General features: G+C 45.3%; 1 protein-coding gene across 3 annotated transcripts in view; it reads right to left on the bottom strand.

The window, feature by feature from the left end:
- The window catches only part of SNTB1 (syntrophin beta 1), a 242530-nt gene that overhangs the window by 130951 nt on the left and 90885 nt on the right, over positions 1 to 20694 (bottom strand). For all 3 annotated transcript variants that reach the window (XM_081504802.1, XM_081504803.1, XM_081504804.1), the window contains exon 2: positions 8396 to 8612. In XM_081504802.1, the coding sequence (XP_081360928.1) occupies positions 8396 to 8612 (217 nt within the window). The remainder of the gene's footprint in view (positions 1 to 8395; positions 8613 to 20694) is intronic.

Genomic DNA, 20694 nt, shown 5'->3' with positions numbered 1-20694 from the left:
CACAGCAATCTTATGTGGTCAGTATTTTAAAATAAAGCACATCTTATAGATAAGGAACCTGGGAACCAGAGAGATTAGATACTTTGCCGAAAGTTGAAGGGAATAAGTGACAGAATTGGGATTCAAACCCATATTTTCTAACTTCGACACTACAGTTTTATTCATTGATACTGGGTTTAATCTGGGACTCTGTTTCAGATACTTAAACTGTGTCCACTTACGACAACACCATTATAAATTGATTTTACATTTTTCGTTTGTTTCCAAAATGTTAACATCAATCATGATCTGCTGGTGATATTTTCGGTTATGAGGCCACCAGGATGTGTCCAACCAAGAGTGAAGAAAACAGAGCCAAGAAAATACACGCTTTGTGAGCCTCTTACCAGGAGAAACATTGTTCACAAGCAAGGACTCACTGTGGAGTGAAGATGGTTATAACACCTCAGGCATCGCTACTCTGGATGCACTACTGGGTACTCTGGGAGGGAGTTTTTCAATAGTATTCTTTTCTGAAAAAATATTTATTTTAATCAATGTATTTATTGGCTGTGAAGAGTCTCAGCTGTCTCAGCTGTGGCGTGTGGTACCTTTCATCTTGGTGTGGCGTGGAAACCCTCCTCAGCTGTGGCATGTGGTACCTTTCCCCTTGGTGTGGCGTGGAAACCCTCCTCAGCTGTGGCACGTGGGACCTTTCATCTTGGTGTGGTGTGGAAACCCTCCTCAGCTGTGGCACGTGGGACCTTTCCCCTTGGTGTGGCGTGGAAACCCTCCTCAGCTGTGGCATGTGGTACCTTTCCCCTTGGTGTGGCGTAGAAACCCTCCTCAGCTGTGGCACGTGGTACCTTTCCCCTTGGTGTGGCGTGGAAACCCTCCTCAGCTGTGGCGTGTGGTAGCTTTTCCCTTGGTGTGGCGTGGAAACCCTCCTCAGCTATGGCTGTGGGAATCTGCATCCCCAGCCAGGGATTAGACCTGCGTCCCCTGCATTGGGAGTTCAGAGTCTTGGCCACTGGACCACCAGGCAAGTCCCAATCATCTTCTGAGTGTAAAGAGTACAGCTGAGAATCTTACCTAAGCTCTCAGGGTGGAGGGGGACAGGACAGTAATGTGGGAAAAGGAGAAAATAAGGCTAAACCAGTAAAATGATGATTCGTCTGTTGCAGGGGAGCCACTGAAAGACCATCTGTTTATTAATGTGTAACTGAAGTATCTGGCATCATCTAAAACTCTGAACAAGGGGATAAGGGAGCAACTTCAGGGCTCCAGGACTGGAAAATGATTTAATTTGATCAGAAAAACTCAGTCCGCTATTCTGATCCATCAGGAATAAGACCATGTGTGACTCAGAGGGCAAGGGAGAGCCACTCGGGGAACCTGGCCCCTTTACCCAGACCCAAGGACACGGGGGTCCCGGTGGAGCGGAGACTAATACAGCGGCCACCCTGGAGGAGGAACGGGCAGCCCACTCCAGCGTTCCTGCCTGGAGAATCCCACGGATGAGGAGCCTGGTGGGCTATAGTCCATGGGGTCGCAAAGAGACAGGCATGACTGAGCAACTGACACTTGGCAAAGACCTTTGGATCTGGGAAGGCATGGCTTCCAGCTTCCTCATCTAAAATACATTTCTTAAGGTCGGTTGGCATATCTTGTCTTGATAACCTTGGTGACCACAGAGCTGGCCTATGCGGAAAGAATGCATTGCTTAGGTTGACTTGAAAGTCCTCCGTGTTTTTATTACTTGGAGTTCTGGTGTTCTGCTTATTATGTACACTGGTCTTCCAATATGGCCTGCCCCTAATGGGGACACAAGTGTCCTCCTACACAAGTGTTTCCATCTGCTCGACAATCGTACTGCCCATTAGAAGTGAATCCTGACTTGTTCGGTTAACACGTGTCCACCCCTTGACATTGGAGATGGGTCCACTGTGTCTCTAGTGACGTTTCTGATTCTCCGTGGCTGAAGTCTGGACGCTGGACTGCAGTGACATCATTGAGGGAACTTTGAGGGAACAAATCCATGCACACTACAGAATTTATCAGACCATACACTCTAAACCATGGCGTGCTGAGTGGAGCGCTTCCATTTGAGACCACGGTAATGATTTCTGTGAATTTTTCACTTGTGTGTACACTGTTGTAAACAGAGATGTACACTGTTTTTCACAAAAAGAGTGTGTGCTTTGGGCTTCCGTGGTGGCCCAGTGGTTCAGAATCTACCTTGCAATGCGGCTCGATCCCTGGTCCGGGAAGATCCCACACACGACTAAGCCCATGAGCAGCTACTGAAGGCTGCACACCGACAGCCCACGCCCCACGGGAGGCACCGCAGTGGGGAGCCCATGCCCACTGCAACTAGAGAGAGCACGCATGCAGCTAGGAAGACCCACCACAGACACACACATAGATAAATCTTTAAACAAAACTACGTGCGCCTTGCTCCACAGTTTAACCATGAAGACCTACTGTAGGGTCTGTCACTGTTAATACTGCACACAGTCATGACCGAAGTTCTGTACCCCATCTTCCCTACTGGTTCGTCCGCTTTTAACCCCATGATGGGCTTGGTTAATTAATTCTCTTGATTTAAGTTTGCTGGGCCTGGCAGCATAGAACTGTGTTTTTCCTCTTATTCCCAAGACTATTTAGTGAGAGATTTTTTAAAAAGAACTTTCTGAAAAGGTAAGAATACCCCAAATGGTCAGATAAATATGCCATTTATCAGCTATTAACATATCATATATTTTTGAATGCCTTCTTTGTATTAAGCAATGTTCTAGAAAGCTGAGTTTTTTTGGCAGTGTGCAGGTCTTTAACTTTTTTTTAAGAAATAATTTCAAATTTACAGAAAACATGGAAAATGAGCAACGGTGCCAAGAACAGATGAGTCCTCAGGTGCGCCTACTGCTAATGTTTCCCTCCAAGAATAGATGAGCCCCCCGGTGTCCCTACTGCTAATGTTTCCCTCCAAGAATAGATGAGCCCTCCGGTGCGCCTACTGTCCTCTGCTGCTTATCTTTCTTCATAACGATTTTTAGAAAGCTGGGATATTAAAATAAAAGCACAGGGCATCCCAGACCTCAAGGGTCTTCTGGCTTTAGGAACTGGGTAATCATGTTAGAAACAAACATCGTTAAGTCATTATAAAGGATGCCATCACGATCGGATCTACACACAAGGCATATGTGTGAGGCTGAAGGGCAGCTCGGAAGCTGTCAGGGAGGCGAGTGCAGGGCAGGCACGGGTGTTGAAGGGCTCCTGGGCGTAAATGACGAGGGGCCGCGGAGCTGGACAGTGAGGAGGGACGCAGAATTGCAGTGCTGAGAAGCTTCAGTACTAGTGAAGGCGACAGGAAGCCGTTTTGACCAAATGGACAAATTCTGAATGTTTCACACTCCCTTGGCTGGCTGTGAGCAGGGTAGATGTCAGGGATGACAGAGGGCAAACTAGAAACTCGAAAAGTAGTCAAAGTGTTATATGCTGTTATGTCCAACTCTTTTGTGACCACATGGACTGTAGCTCACCAGGCTCCTCTGTCCATGGGATTCTCCAGTCAGGAACACTGGAGTGGGTCATCATTCCCTCCTCCAGGGGATCTTCCTCACCCAGGGACTGAAACCGGGTCTCCTGCATTGCAGGCAGATTCTTTACCATCCAAGACACCAGGGGAGCATCTAGTAAAAATCTGCCCAAATAGTGTAGACCAGCGGTGTCCAATCTTTTGGCCCCAGGGGCCGGTTCCATGGAGGACAGCTCTTCCACGGACCGGGGGTGGGAGCAGGATGGTTTCAGGGTGGTTCAAGCGCTTTGCGTTTGTTGTGCACTTTGTGTCTACTCTGACGCTGCTGCAGATCCTCAGCCCAGAGGCCGCAGATTTCTGGTCTCGAGGATGTGGAACAGTCTGGGCCTGGATGAGGGCAGTGGCCATGAAGGCAAAGAGGGGACCATGAAACACAAGAGATATTTAAGAGGTGGAATTCAAAGAGAAAAAGCTATTGCAATCCTTGATAAGCAGCACGAGCAGTGACATATTCTTGTGGATTCAATGCCTGCTGGCTGACCTTTTTCACGGAAAGAGCAGCAATGCTACCTGCTGTTCTAAGGCTGTTTTGATTTGAGAAACTGAACATTAGAGCTTTTAATGCAAACTCTAAGTAGCTGTGTGTCACCAATCGAGGGGATTAGCCCCAAGAAGCTGAGGTTTTAGCAGCCAGGAAACCGTTAATTCCTGGTCATGGTGCTTACAGTTCAGCTGAGCTGTTCTGTCAGGCGCTAAAAACTGGAAGCAACGGGCTATCTTGATTGAGAAACTGAGCTTGGTGTCAGCCGGGCCTGGGTCTGAATTCCAGCTTTCCTGTTGGCTTCAATTCTTGTTTCTGAACTAAATTTCCCTGTCTGTGAAATAGAGATTGGCCTCCCAGGTGACTCAGTGGTAAAGAATCCACCTGCCAATGCAGGAGCCGCGGGTTTGATCCCCGGGTCGCAAAGGTCCCCTGGAGAAGAAAATGGCAACCCACTCCAGTATTCTTGCCTGAAAAATTCCATGGAGCCTGGCAGGCTACAGTCTATGGGGTCGCAAAGAGTCGGACATGACTGAGCACGCACAGGCATGTAAAATACAGATTAGAGTACCTGAGACCTAAGGTTATTTGCATTAAATGAGATACTTAAATTCACACATAAGTGATGGAGCTAAGATTCCACCACAGAGTTAGCCGATACAAGTCAACACCCTCTCTTTTCCCTTCTTTCCCTCTTGTATTTAATATATGCACTATTTTCATTACTTTCTGAAAAGCTACACTTTCACTTTCTATCTCCCTGTTAACCCAAGAGTTGTTCATCTCAGAGGGAGCTTTTGAAAAATCCACAAAGAAAGGCTTTCTGGGCTTTGGTTTTGTTACTGACTTTCTAGTTTTATTCCACAGTCATTAGGGGATGTTGTCTGTATTATTTCTGCCTTATGGAAATTTCAGAATTTTTGGTGACTTAATCTATGGTTAATTTGGGGAATGTTCTATGTGGATTTGAAAAGAAAATTGTATTTTTTGTTATCAGGATACAAAGATTGTGATGTACCCAGACCTCCCTTAATTATGCCAGTTGGGTCTTTTGTACCTTTATTTATCTTCTGCCCAACTGCCCTGTCTTGGGTTGTGAGTAGTATGTTGAACTACTTAATATTAGTGTGCTTCTGTTTCTTCTCGAATTTTATGCAGATTTTGCTATAGACGTTGCTGCTATATTACTTGATGTGCATTCATAACTGCTGAAAAATCTATTCCTTGTGAACTCTGACCTTAAGCATAAATCAGTCCTTCTTTGTCTTGTTTTGTGCTTTTTCAGTCTGCACTTTACCCTGTCATATATCAAGATAAATTGATGGGTTTTTTTGTTTGTTTGTTTTCGCTGTTAGTTTGCATTTGCCTTGTATAATCTGCCCAGCCCTATACCATATTTCTTTTTAAAAACTGTTTTGACTGTGCCACACGGCATGCACGATCTTAGTTCCCAGACCAGGGATTGAACCCGCATTTCCTGCATTGGAAGCTCGAAGCCTTAACCACTGAATTACCAAGAAAGTCTTGCAAAGTCCATATTTTTGAATGGTATATTATACTCGGCCTAGCACGTGACTGGAGTTTCACAAAGTATTTGTTGCTTTTGTCTTTTCTTTTCTTATTCAACAGGGTCACCTAGTCTTTTTTTTTCAGTTTTAATGAGGTATAATTGAAAAAATTATAAGATACGTAAAGTTTACATCATGGTGACGTGATACACGGATTTACTGTGAAAGGTTAATTTACTATCAGCAGTTTTGGATCTGTTTGGACCAAAATCCCCTCCTGGACCCTCTGGCTTAGCTGGATTTTTGTTTGCAGTCACACCTTGCCGGTTCTCACACCCCAGAGGACAGACTTTCCCTCACCAGGTAGGAGGCCCTACATACACTTACCAGTGATCAACTTGAAGAGCACCAACATGAAAGTTTAAAAAATGGGAACTATATTCAATATCCTGGGATAAGTCATAATGGAAAAGAATACTAAAAAGAGTGTATATATGTATAATATAACTGAATCACTTTGCTATAGAGTAGAAATTAACACAACATTGTAAATCAACTACACTTCAATAAGATAAACTTTTTGAACTAAAGCCTGATGTCTCTCCAAAGATTCTTTAAAAGGTAACTAAATGCTTGGGAGAAATGTGATAGCATGGAAATCCACAGCTGAAAGGAACCCTAGACTGTCTCAAGCTCTCTCCCCAATGCATGAACCACTTCTACGACGGCCCAAGCTTTCTAGTCTCTGTATTCTTCTGGTAACGAACACTGTCACCCATTCTATGGGAACAAGAAGAAAGCCCAGTTGTATCATATACTAGTTATGAAGATAGGGACGTATATAAGCCCCGAGCCTTAGTTATCTTTATCTGTAGAATGGGGATGATGACAGACTCAGAGGTATCTAAGCGTGGTTACAAGTTCAAGGACTAGGTGGAAAATGTGAAGACCCAGACAGGTAATTAACTGAATCCCTTAAGTGTAAGGCATTAGGACTGATGAGAAGAACTTCTTCTCTTTTCAAAGGAGAGGTCTTTTCTGGGCTCTTACAGAGCCCTGCCTGCAGCAATGCAGGCCTAAGGATATCACTAGATCTTCCAATTTTTCTAGAAAAGCAGAAATCTGGCTTTTTAACATGAAATTTCCCAACTAGTCAATGTGGCAACTAATTCACAGATCTCTTTGCAACCCTAGACAGACCATTAAAAAATAAATAAATAACATAACTGTGGGCTGGGAAGGCCACCAGAAGGCGGCCACTTTGCAGTCTCTGGGCTAAAGTAAATAGTGTGCTGCCTGGCACAAGACTAGCAGTGGGTAAGTTACGAATTCATCAGATCTGAAAACTCAGACCTCAGAGTCTTGGAAGGAAGGACTTGTTCTGACTGGGTGGGTAAAAGAGTCAGAGAAGAGGAAACTCAGTGCGTGGGACGCTGCTGCAGGCCCGGGAAGGCGGCAGAAACGGAGCAGGCGTGAGGCCAGGGCAGGTGGGACCAGCGCGGGACCGCCCTCCCCGCCTCCTCCGCTCTCTTCCGCAGGGGCCTGGCTGTCTCATACAAAGGCCCATCTCTGACCCCCGTGCAGGTACAACTGACCGAGGAGACGGCAGCCGGCTGGGGTCAGAAGATCAGAAGGGCCGGCAGCTTCCTCAGCCTGAGTTCACAGGGAAGAGAACCAAAAAGCCCTGAGCTGGGAGCCAAGGAGACAACTTTCTCCTTGTTTCTATTTCCTTTGGGTTCCCCCCGCAGCAGCCCTGAACCTAGCTGAGCACTCCCTCCTCGGGAGGGTCACAGCTGTCCCACATGTGTTGGATAAGGGCCAGGAGAGCTATTTTTAGATCTAAATGTGGGTGCAAAGGCCACCAAGTTTTCCCCTTCGCTGGCTCCATTTCCCTCTTTCCTTTCTACACGTCTTTTATTTTCATTCCAGATGTACATTTTCTGTGCAGAGGAGATGAAGACTTTGGGGGGAAGAGAGACCCCAAATATTTGCTCATCTTGCCTGGACTCCTTCTGATTGCCATGGATTGGTTTATGTATCTCACCTGTGACAAAAAGTCACATACAGACTTTGGGAAACAGCACCCTAGACTTGGATCAAAACCACTCCATTTCCTCCCTTGAGAATAAACAGAGGTTCAGAGCAGAAAACAGCAATGAAGATCCTCTCCCTGAACCCTCCAAGGGCACAGTTGAGGGCACCAGGGCCCAGAGAGGCCGATATGCTTGTCACTGTGCATGCGTGCTCAGTCCCTTCAGTCGTGTCTGACCTCTGTAGCCCACCAGGCTCCTCTAGGCATGGAATTCTCCAGGCAAGAATACCGGAGTGGGTTGCCATTCCCTCCTTCAGGGGATCTTCCTCACCTGGGGACTGAACACTCCCACAGCTCCTGCACGGCAGGTGGATTCTTTACCACTGAGCCCCTAGGGAAGCCCGTGCTTCTTACCACCCGCCATCAATAACAGATAGTATTACAGCCTATATTCACGGAAGGCTCTTCTGGGCTAAGTACTTCACATGGATTTCCTCATTTAGTCTTCATAACTCAGGGAAGTATGGATTTCAATTATTTCCATTTTACAGATGCCAAAACCAAGGCTCAGCGCTTGAGAAACTGGCCCAGCATCTGGCAGAGGCAGACCCAGCAAAGAGACATAAGAACCTGACTCCATGGATTCAACATTTTCCGGAACGAGAGCTTAACACACAGATTCCTCATGAGGATAAAGGAAGAAGGAAAAGGAGGAGGGAGGAAGAGAGGAGGGAGGCCGCGCTCGACACACACATGCTCGCGGTCCTCGCAGCTCGGAGGGGCCCGCCCGCTCGTACCTGCTCTCCGGGTCGGCCAGCGCCAGGCTGCGGGTGACGAAGCACATCCTGAGCGGGATGCTCCTGCGGTCTCGGTGGAAGGACGGCGGCTGCGACGCCAGGGGGTCCGGGGCGCCGGCCCCGAGCCGCGGGGACTCGGGCGGCGGGGTCTCCCAGCCGATCTCGGACACCGGCGAGCCCTTGGTCACGTAGGGGGTGGCCTCGCGCATGTACTTCACTGCAAGCAGAGAGCGGACAGTGAGCCGAGGGTCAGCGCCGAGGGTCCGGCAGCCTGCGGCTTTCGGAGAGCGCGCTAGACCAGCTCCGCACAGGGCCCTCTTAAATTCCCCGGATAATAGTTGTCTGTCCCTTAAATTAGGTGCCAACCTGGTTTTCAGAACCTGCCATTAAGATGACCTGAACTTGAGAGTGACTCTCAGCTTTTTTCCATTATGACAACGTCTATCTTTTCTGATTATGAGGTGGATTCTGGGGAAGAGGCCAGAAAACAGATGAACAGAGAGTGAGAAAGCATATCTGAGGCAAAAGAAATACACAATTATTCAGTACAGAAGTAGGGTATCTGGTGCCCACATTGACCGTCCACATTACCGTTATTCTGCTGGGAAGCAAGGAAATCTTTTCAAAAAACAGTGCTGAGAACATGTATGTAAAGAAATACACAGAAAAACACTTATTCTGTAATGGTAAAAATCTATGATGGCAAAAATATTACTTGTAAGAGCTGAAAACTAGGAACAACCTAAATGTCCAATAAAAGAGAACAGATTAAAGAAATTGTAAGACACCTTTACGTTCATTTAAAAATGGATAGATACAGATGTCTTGATGTAGAGAAGCCTATAAGATCTACTATCCATATTAAAAAAAAGCTATACAGAACAGTGCATATACTATAATCATTTGTGTATACAATCATAGATATATATGCTTCTGTAGCTACTACAATTAATGGATAGAAATCTAAGAAAACGTTAATGGTAGTTAGCTCTGGGAGTGGATATGGAAGTCAAGATGATGGCGAAATAGACCTTTATTATTCATTTATTACTTTTATATCATTCTCATGTTTGGCCACTGTGTTATATACTGTGTTTTAAAATGTAAAGAAACAAAATCGTTTAAGAGCTGAGTGGAGCAGACTGAAATTCTGCTCTCTGATATGTTTACTTGATCTCAAGGTGTTACTTGGGGCTTCCCTGGTGGCTTCCCTCTTGTTTAAAGAATCTGCCTGCAACACAGGAGACCTGAGTTCCATCCCTGGATCAGGAAGATCCCTGAAGAAGGAAATGGAAACCCAGTCAGGATTCTTGCCAGGAAAGTTTCATGGACAGAGGAGCCTGGTGGGCTACAATCCAAAGGGTCGCAAAGAGCTGGACACGACTAAGGACCAAGCACACATCAGGGTGTTATTTGCTGATTCTGAATTTAAGCACTCGGCCCTTAGAGAGCATTTGAGTTGACAAGGCACCTGGATTCTTGAAACATGCAATATAAACTTCTATATCCTTCTTTCTGCCATTCACACAGCCTGGTTCTCTGCTGCTTGGAGCCTGGGGAGGGACCTGGCTAAGTCCCTTAATGGTATCTGGTATTACAAATGGCAGTGGATTAAAATGGGTGGCAAACCCAAGGGGCAGTTCCTCCAGATCTTGGGAGATTCAGTTGCACAAACTAGTGCCTTCCCTGTAGGAGACATGGAGTCAGGTTCCTGGAGACGGCAGGAACAGACATTACGTGGTTTCCATACGTAAGAGTTACAAAGTCACAGGGCACTGTCGTGGACGCTGTTGTGTGCCAGCAGACCCCTTTCTGCAGGACCTGTATCCTAGCTGCCGTGTGTTGCTGAGAACCACTCTGAGCTGCTCTCCTGCTCTGGAACACTGTACTTGGACATCAGAGGTCGTCAAGCCCGAGAGACGACCGGCCCACTGCTCCATCCTCCAGACAGAGGATCTGCTTCTCTGGAACCCCACCTAACACAGCGGCATGAAACAAGTATAGAAGCGATGGCCTAAAGCAGAATGAGCTATAATAAGAAGAAAGGACCCTGGAAGAACTCATCAGAAAAATGGATCTAGGAGTTTGAGTGACAGGTTAGGTTCACAACAATTTAATAAGCAGACCAAACATACCCAGATGCAAGCAATATGGGCATATATTGGGAGATCCAATCGTAGATATTAAAACCAGCCATTATTAATTTAAGACAGAGAAGATGTCATTAAGCACCAATACATATTTGAAAAGATTTCAGGATTTTCACTGAATATAAATGCAATTGGGAGAAAACAGCTCCCTGGTTGCCGCAAACCTGTTAGCACAGGTTGCAGACAGAAGAAGAAAGATTATTCATGAACAGTGTATTTTAAGGAATACCATTTAAAAAGGAGCACAGACATACCTATGAACAAAGGCAGAAAATTCAGCGGGACAGGTTTAAGCTGTCTAAAAACTGGAATAAATAGACCTCTTCTGATGTTACTGAATTTTTTTTTTATCTCCAAGTATGTTTTTGTAGAAGCTGGAACTCTGCTTAGCTTTGTATATTGTTGAATTATACTTATTGATAGTGGGAAACTCAAGTATCACACCCAAGATCGTTTGACGATTCTCCATTGATTGCATTATTATCCTTCTGGCTGGAGGAGGGGTGAGTGTTGCAAAAGTGACAATCCAGGGATGCTTCTTGGAGTAGGTGGCATTTGAATTTGACTTTAAAGGGTAGCTAAGTAGAAGTAAGAATAAAAGTCGTTTTATATAATGTGCATGCATGCATGTTCAGTCGCTTCAGTTGTGTCCAACTCTGTTCGACCCCATGGACTGTAGCCTGCCAGACTCCTCTGTCCATGGGATTCTCCACACAAGAATACTGGAGTGGGTTGCCATATCCTCCTCCAAGGGATCTTCACAATCCAGGGACTGAATCTGAGTCTCCTGCGTCACTGAGCCACCGGGGAAGCACTTTTACATAATGTACTCTGATTTACAATTTTTATCACAACTCCATAGGAAAGGAAAATCAGACCTCAGTCTGGAAGGGGGCTAAAGAAGGAACATCGATCATACACTTAGTGCCAAGTCTGGAATCAGGGGCCTTCCATAGCTTCTTGCATGTAAGCTTTAAAATGACCATTTAAAGCCTGAATTTACATAGAAGAAAACCAGGTCTGGAGAAGAAATGGATAAGGGATCTTTCACTTATCAAGTGTCCATATGCATGCCTGCGTGCTCAGTCATGTCCAACTCTCTGTGACCCCATGGACTGTAGCCCACCAGGTCCTCTGTCCATGGAATTCTCCAGGCAAGAATACTGGAGTGGGTTGCCATGCCCTTCTCCAGGGGATCTTCCCAACCTAGGGATCGAACCCAGGTCTCCGCATTGCAGTCAGATTCTTTACCAGCTGAGCCGCCAAGTATCTATGTGTCCACAAGCAGTAAAAGAATACATTTTAAAAGAAGAATACACTACATTGCTATCCCTTTTAGAGCCTGTTAGAAAGAAACATATGGCTATTCTAATGCCGGGGGCCACTGGGAGCTTTACATAGGCTATTCCTTGCAAGACGAATGTTTATTATTTTACACATGAGCACACCAATGCTCAGAAATTTAACTTAAGTGGCTAGTGGTTAGTGAAGCTGAGTTTGATATCCCAGAGATCATATTCTTTCATGAAATCTGAAATATTTCAAGATGAAATATTCAAAATGAGGGGCTAATAGGGTTAGTTATTCTTTGTTCGGTAGGCAATAGCTACAGCCCTGGTGATCTAGGGGCAAGAGGATGGTAGAACTGCGGGTTAGATTTGTAGAGAACTCCAGAAAAGGGGGGCTTCTGGGTGGCGCTGATGATAAAGAGCCCATCTGCCAACACAGGAGACCTAAGAGACGCAGGTTCGATCCCTGGGTCGGGAAGGCCCCTGGAGGAGGCACGGCAACCCACTCCAGTGTTCTCGCCTGGAGAGTCCCATGGGCAGAGGAGCCTGGCGGGCTACAGTCCGTAGTGTTGCAGGGTCGGACACGACTGAAGTGACTCAGCAAGCAAGGATGCACCAGGAAAGAGAGACTGGGTGTAGCAGAGGGAGAAGATGCTGGACGCTGACCTGCCAGTTACACGACCATCAGGGCTTACTTCCAGAGATACCATGAACACTCAGAATACTCATATAAGGTGTGAGTCATTACAGAAATGTGTGGTTTTGTCCATCATGAGTAGAGGCTGGGGAAGTATAGCAAATCTCAGCCTAGAACCAAAGATTTATCAAGCAGTGTGGTCTGATGCAAGGAGGGTAAAGGGTTACCTAAGACTAGAGTTTTTAAAAATTTATTTATTTTTATTTGAAGGATAATTGCTTTACAGTACTGTGTGGCTTTCCATCAAACATCAGCATGAATCAGCCATAGGTTTACTATGTCCCCTCCCACTTGAACCTCCCTCCCTCATCCCTCCCCATCCCACCCCTCGAGATTGTTACTGAGCCCCGGTTTGAGTTCCCTGAGTCATAGAGCAATTCCCGCTGGCCATCTATGTTACCCATGGTAATGTAAGTTTCCATGCTACTCTCTCCATACATCCCGCCCTCTCCCTCCCACCAAGCTGTGTCCATGAGTCTGTTCTCTGCGTCTGTGTCTCCATTGCTGCAAATAGGTCCATCAGTACTATCTTTCTAGATTCCATATATACATGTTAGTATACGATATTTGTTTTTCTCTTTCTGACTTACTTCACTCAGTATAATAGGCTCTAGGTTCCTCCACCTCATTAGGACTCAGATGCATTCCTTTTTTATAGCTGAGTAATATTCCATTATATATATGTATATATATATATATATGAAGGAAATGGCAACCCACTCCAGTATTCTTGCCTGGAGGATCCCGTGGACAGAGGAGCCTGGTGGGCTGCTGCCCATAGGGTTGCACAGAGTCAGACACGACTGAAGCGACTTAGCATTAGCAATATTCCATTGTACATATGTACCAGTTTTCTTATCCATTTGTCTGTCAATGGACATCTAGGTTGCTTCCATGTCCAAGCTATTGTAAACAGAGCTACAGTGAACATTGGAGTACATGTACTAAGATTAGATTTGACAGTAATAAGTGTATTAAATAATACAGAGATTTGCTTTTCTTTTACCAAAAGTCTCGGGTGAAACAAAAGGGCTGCCAGGGCAACTCTCAGCTCCCTGAAGTTTTAAGGTCCTCAGGCTTCCTGCTGTACATCATCAACCTGCCATGTAATGACCCAACAGTGCTGCTTGGGTTCCAGCCATCACGACCAAATTCCCATTAGTAGGAAGAAGGAAAAAGTAAAAGACATACTACCCTTCTTCCTTCAGGGTCAGTTTTAAGAAGCTGACACATTATCTGCTTACAACCCATCAGCCAGAATTTAGTCACGTGGTCACTTCTAGATAGAAATTTACTCTTAACTCTGGACACTTATATGACAACCTGGCTAAAAGTTAGTGAGAAGGGAGGCTATTACTGTGGAATAAAAAAAGGGGACAATACTTAGCTTTTGCCACAGGGAGACATCCCTAATCATGCCAGCTTAACACAACTAGGTTTTATAAGCCATGCGTAAGTTGTTTCAGTCATGTCTGACTCTCTGTGACCCCATGGACTGCAGCCCGCCAGGCTCCTCTGTCCACGGGATTCTCCAGGCAAGAGTACTGGAGTGGGTTGCCATTTCCTCCTCCAGGGGCTCTTCCTGACCCAGGGATCGAACTTGCGTCTCTTAGGTTTCCTGCACTGGCAGGCCGGTTCTGTACCACTGGTGCCATCTGGGCAGCTATAATTTATGTCTCTTTATAAGACATAAACACAAGTGAACATATTGGAGCAGTCAGTGAAAGGAAGAATGACGAGGTTCCTCAAACTCGGCTAAGCGTTTGCTGTGTGCTCACTTGAACCTCACAGCAATCCTGGGATACAGACACTGCAAGCGTTCCCATCACCAAAGGCTCTGTAACAGAGACAGACAGAGGGAAGCATACGCCCATTCCCATTACCAAAGGCTCTGCAACAGAGAGAGACAGAGGAAAGCACACGCCCAAGTTAGAAGGCAGGGAAGCGGCAGATACATGAATCAAATCCAGGCAACCTGGCTCCAGAGTCCCTCCTTTTAACCACGAAGTGATACTGTTTCTCACACTTTAAAAAAATTTAATTGGGTGAGTATGTGTGCGTGTGTGTATGTCTGTGTATTTAAGCCAACATTTTTCTGTACTGGGAGAAAACATCCAATTAACAGGCTATTGCCGGTAACAGAGCTTGATTTTGTAAGCCTGAACTATTAAACTATGGCATTTCAGTAAATGCCTTTTAAGACACTGTAATATGTATTTATAATAGGGGGTTTAACCTGGCAGAACTGAGCAGCTAGTGTCTGCATAATTATACCTCCCTGTGCTCACAGACAGTAATTTCAGGCAAAGAACTCCTGAAACTGATCAAGCAGCAGCCAGGCCCAGCTCGGGGCGCCTCCTAATCAGGACTAATTAATACACCATGCCCTTTCTGGGCATGATGAAGTAAAAAACGTGGTTGAGCAATTAAAATTTCAGTCTTCTCTTGCAAAAGAGGGGGAGAAGAGAAGTAAGAAGTGGTCCCCAAACCAATAATGCACCAAGTTGCTTTCAGTATGTTTCCAATTTTTCGTCTGCAAGGTAGACAGATATGACGATTTAAAAAAACAGTCAGTAAAGCCTGTGTTTGCAAAGGCCCCAAGTTGCCACAATTAAATCTTTGTTGAGGAGGCCAGCTGACATTTGAAAGGAAAAGCAGAAACAGGCTACTAATGAGGAAATGCTTTAGGCAGATCCAATCAACTCCCCTACCAGGCTGGTTTCTGAAGAACCAGCAAGGCCCTCTGTTACGTGCAAGTTTTCCTCTTAAAAATAGCAACAAAACAACAAAAAAGGGATTTCCAGATTACAGGAAGGAAAAGAAATATTTCATGACTCAAGGCTATGGTTTTTCCAGTAGTCATGTATAGATGTGAGAGTTGGACAGTGAAGAAAGCTGAGCGCCAAAGAATTGATGCTTTTGAAGTGTGGTGTTGGAGAAGACTCTTGAGAGTCCCTTGAACTGCAAGGAGATCCAACCAGTCCATCCTAAAGGAGATCAGTCCTGGGTGTTCATTGGAAGGACTGATGTTGAAGCTGAAACTCCAATACTTTGGCCACCTGATGTGAAAAGCTGACTCATTGGAAAAGACCCTAATGCTGGGAAAGATTGGGGGCAGGAGGAGAAGGGGACGACAGAGGATGAGATGGCTGGATGGCATCACCGACTCAATGGACATGAGTTTGGTAAACTCCGGGAGTTGGTGATGGACAGGGAGGCCCGGCGTGCTGTGGTTCATGGGGTCGCAAAGAGTCGGACACGACTGAGTGACTGAACTGAACTGAAGGGATGGGAACATGAAATGTAGATTTTCCAATGTGATTAAGGGGGAAAGGAATCAGCCGGAGGCAAGAAACCTCCGTTTTCAGACCTTCGGTGCAACTTGCAAATGGGGGACAAGCTGGTGACAGTGGGGTTTGCTGACAAAAACGCAGCGCACGTGTGTCTTCTCTTAAAGCCATTTCCTGGGTCATCTTGGGGAAGATGCAGCGGGAGATCATCGATATTCCCAAAAGGACCAAAAAATGATGAAAGAGGTAGGACAGACTTCTCAGAAACTACAGCTGACCTCTCAGGAGGCCGAGTGGTGAGCTGGAAAGAGAATTGGCCCTGGGAGTCGGGACCTGGTTCCAGTTCCGACTCGGCGCTCACTAGCTCTCCAGCCCTGGGCAAGTCATTTCACCTTCTGGTCTCCTTCTCCTCACCTGTGAGGACTGGGAAATAAGGTTCCTGTCCTTCAAATACCCTCTGATTCCTTGGGAAACTGCCTCTTCTGACATTCTGGTTTTGTTTTTAAAAGAATGTTTCTTATCCTGCTCTTTGTATCATCACAGACAAACAGCCCCGTGAAAATGTCTGCCAAATCCTTTGGCCTTAGGCAGGTGCGCCTTCTGACTTTTTACCAAATCCTATGGGCGTCTGAGGGGCTTTCCTGATGGCTTGATGGGTAAAGAATCTGCCTGCCAATGCAGGAGACGTAGGAGATGAGAGTTTAACCCTTGGGTCGGGAAGATCCCCTGGAGAAGGAAATGGCAACCCACTCCAGTTGGGAAAATCCCATGGACAGAGGAGCCTGGTGGACTACAGTCCACGGGGTTGCAAAGAGTTGGACAGGACTGAACGACTAAGCACGCACACATGCAAACAGGGGAACCAGGGTGTTAAAGGTTCAAGACATAAAGAAAACTTAGGTTAAATGAGAGACATTAGAACACAGTAGTGAAGACAAAAGTCTGCAGTCTAAGGAGTCCAATTCCTGTCTTTTCTATCCCCTAGCTCTTGAGCAAATAACAGTTTCCTCATGTGTTATTTTTCACCTATCTCACAGGATTGTTGTGAGGATTAAATGAGTTAATATAAGTAAAAACATGCTACAGAACTTGGCATAGGAAACACCATAATGGTCAGTTACCATTATTAGAAGTTAACCAAGGGACTTCCCTGGTGATCCAGGGGCTAGGACTCTGTGCTCCCAATGCAGGGGGCCTGGATTCCCCCCGCCCCGGTCAGAGAATGAGACTCCACACACCGCAAAGACCCAGAGCAGCCAAGTAAATAAATTAAAAAAAATTAAAAAGAAGTTAACCAAAAAAAGTGAAGATTTATGGCGCCTAAATAACCGAGAGTTGTACCAAACTCACTACATGTATCTCTGCAGGGTGGAGTCACAATCAGTGAACACAAATTATGAGGTTATATTTGGGTTCAACGTGAGAAAACACTGTGAAGTAGAGAGTTCCCTATTGTGAGTGACATTCGAGTGGAAACTGGATGAACTGTCTCCCACGTGGCAGCAAAGATTCTTTTACTCTGTGGGGGAACAGCTGCTTCTAAAACCCCTTCAAACCGTCAGGTCCTATGTTCCTTCTGGAATGTAGTTCATGAAGATGCAGAATTAATGACTCCGATACAGTGAAGGTGGGTCATGGTTGTATACTACACAAAATCGTTCCTTTACTACTATATGCTTGTTAGCTACATAGTAGCTACATATTAGGTGACAATGGGACAATTTGTTGAGCTCTCTAAATTTTGGAAGCCTCATTTATAAAACGAGGAACACAGCGCCTTCTTCAGAGAGGCAATAAAATGCACTAGTTTAATAAGGGCTCCAGAGTCAGAGGAAAGGAAAGTGAGTCGCACAGTTGTGTCTGAGTGTTTGCGATCCCATGGACTGGAGCCCAGCAGGTCCTCTGCCCATGGAATTCTCCAGGCAAGAATACTAGAGTGGGCTGCCCTGCCCTCCTCCAGGGGATCTTCCAGACCCAGGGACTGAATTTGGGTCTCCTGCAATGCAGGCGGATTCTTTACCAACTGTGCTACTAGGGAAGGCCCAGAGTCAGAGATCTCAATTCAAATCTTAAACCTAACTTTCCTTTTCTTTCTACTTTACAAGCTGGGCTTCTTCAAACAAAGTATGTAACCTCTCTGAACCTCACCTCCTCACCTGATTATAACAAGACCTATCTCATAGAATTGTCATGAGGATTAAATAATTTTTTTAAATGTATGCAAAGCCATCAGAACAGTGTCTGGCACATACTTGGCACTCACATTAACTGTTACTGCTATGTTGTTGCTATTATTGCTCTGAAATTCACATGAGAACATGTATTGCAAGAATACCTATCTACTTTTTAACTCTAGGAACCATCAAAATCATCAGTACTTAGTAGATAAAGTATCATTTCATTCATTCATTTACTGCACATCAATTAAATCTGGGGATTGCTACAACATATAATTCAATACATACTCACAATTGGACTAAAGGGTATTCATTAGCTATTAATTAGTACTTGAGAGAATATGGACTAATGGTGTCTACAGACTTGATCCTCCAACAGTTCGCTAGTCGGCTCCTCACCATCGCCAATAATCATAGTTTTTCTTCCTTGGGAAAATACGGTAACTGTTTTAACAGCTATACCTTAACATCTGAAGACAGGAAGTGAGTAATGGGCAGCAAGGACGTGTGAATGCTCAAGCCCTAATGTTGTTTTTAGTCTTTTCCAGACAGAAGACCATGTGTGAATAGGACTTTACGTCAAGAGGCAGGAAGGGCTGCGCTCACTTCCTCCTGACAGGTATCTCTGGAAAATAAGCTTCTATTATTCCAGGTGTAGCTTGGTAACAACATCCTGCAAGTCAGACTTGGGGCTCAGTAAGCTCGCAGTTACTTTTCAGTGGCAGAAGCCCAGAGTCATCAAGCTTTTCCAAAGGAAACACATTAAGTAAACAAAATACCATGACCAAGGGCAGACTCAGGCCGGGTCTGAGTTTCTTTTCCACCCTCGCCTGAATATGCAGCAGACCTAAAGCAACTACAGAAGCGTCTGGAGTCAGGGAGATGGGGGTGGGGCATCAGTGTCCGTCAGGCTGGACAATGTCACAAACTCCTGCCATTTTCAAAGTGCTCACAGTTTATAACACTTTGTGCATAATCTCACTTACGCCTATTGTCAACCCCACCGACAACACATGAACCCTAAGTCCTGTAAGAAGCTGGCTATGCATTTGTTTGCCTGGGATGTCCATGGCCCAGGAGGTAAGAGCTTAACTTTCCCCACCAAACTCCACCCGCTCCTAAGCACACATGTGCATGCATGTCTGCTCAGCTGTGTCTGACTCTTAGCGACCCCACGGACTGTAGCCCACTAGGCTCCTCTATCCACGGGATTTTCCAGGCAAGAATACTGGAGTGGGTTGCCATTTCCTTCTCCAGGGGATCTTCCTGACCCAGGGATCGAACCTGCATCTCCTGTGTCTCCTGCATTGGCAGGGGACTTCTCAACCACTGAGCCACCTGGGAAGCCTCCCAAGCATACATACATGTACACAAACACATTTTGTTCAACAGAATTAATGCCTGTTGGCCACACTTGATGTGCTGGATTTTTTTCCTGCAAGCCAAACTTAGCTTGACTCTGCTTACAGGCCTTTTGGGAGAGGAATCGCCAAGAACTACAAGAACTGATCAGCATGCCAGAGGAGAGCCATAAGCAAACTTCTTGGATCTGATTGCCAGATCCAGGAGGCTCAAACCTCACAAGCTCTCCTCCAAGCCTCCAGAAGCTCCCCTTGATTCTGAGCAGTCAAGATAGGAGGGCTTGTTTTGTTGCTTGATATGTTTAAAATGGGCTTCCCTCATAGTTCAGTTGGTAAAGAATCCACTTGCAATGCAGGAAACTCCGGTTCAATTCTTGAGTTGGGAAGATCCGCTAGAGAAGAGATAGGCCCACTCCAGTATTCTTGGGCTTTCCTTGTGGCTCAGCTGGTAAAGAATCTGCCTGCAATGTGGGAGACCTTGGTTTGATCCTTGGGTTGGGAAGATCCCCTAGAGGAGGGAAAGGCTACCCACTCCAGTATTCTGGCCTGGAGAATTCCATGGACTATATAGTCCATGGGGTCACAAAGAGTTGAACACAACTGAGTGACTTTCACTTTTCAGGAAGGAGTGATGGTGAGCATCCACAAACGGATATGACTTTTTATAATAAACAGACTCATGGGAAATTCTGGCAACAAAAAGGTGGGCAAATTGGGGTTCAGAGGGCTTAAATATATCACCTCAAGTAAGAAGCAGACCTGGAATCTGTTCTCTCATGTTTTAAATCTAATATCTAATCTAATAAATCTAATAACCTCAGCTTCAGTAATACAAATAGTCCAAGTGACATGGAGGCATAGGCTAGATGATTGTGACTTAATAACTAACGAGTTACAACTGGTGCTGGAAAAATGTACGGGTATTGGGAGGAACTAAATTAATAAACATATTCTGCATGATTATATCAGAATTTGAATTATCAAAAGATTCTACATGATAAGGGAAAAATCTAAAGGTGGTGTAGGAAAGACTAAAAAAAAAATAAAGAGCCTCCTGACATGTTTGATGAAATAAAAAGAGGTAACAGAAAGTCAGTATTACAGCTAGAAGGGAAAACAACTAGTCACAAAAGAGATTAAAAAGATAAAAAAATAGAACTTTGGACAGATTTATGATAATGAATTTGAAGTCTTAGATGAAATGCACAAATTTCTGGTGGGGGGAACCTTACTAAAATTCACCTAAGTACAAATAGGAAGTATGGCTGTTCCTATAATTGCTAAAGGAAAAGAAGCACTGGTCAATATTCTTCCCACAAAGAAAAGAGCTCATTA

Source organism: Giraffa tippelskirchi, chromosome 6, assembly GCF_054371585.1.
Source record: "Giraffa tippelskirchi isolate mGirTip1 chromosome 6, T2T-mGirTip1v1.2.pri, whole genome shotgun sequence".
Lineage (NCBI taxonomy): Eukaryota > Metazoa > Chordata > Mammalia > Artiodactyla > Giraffidae > Giraffa > Giraffa tippelskirchi.
This window is presented reverse-complemented; position numbering and strand designations above follow the sequence as displayed.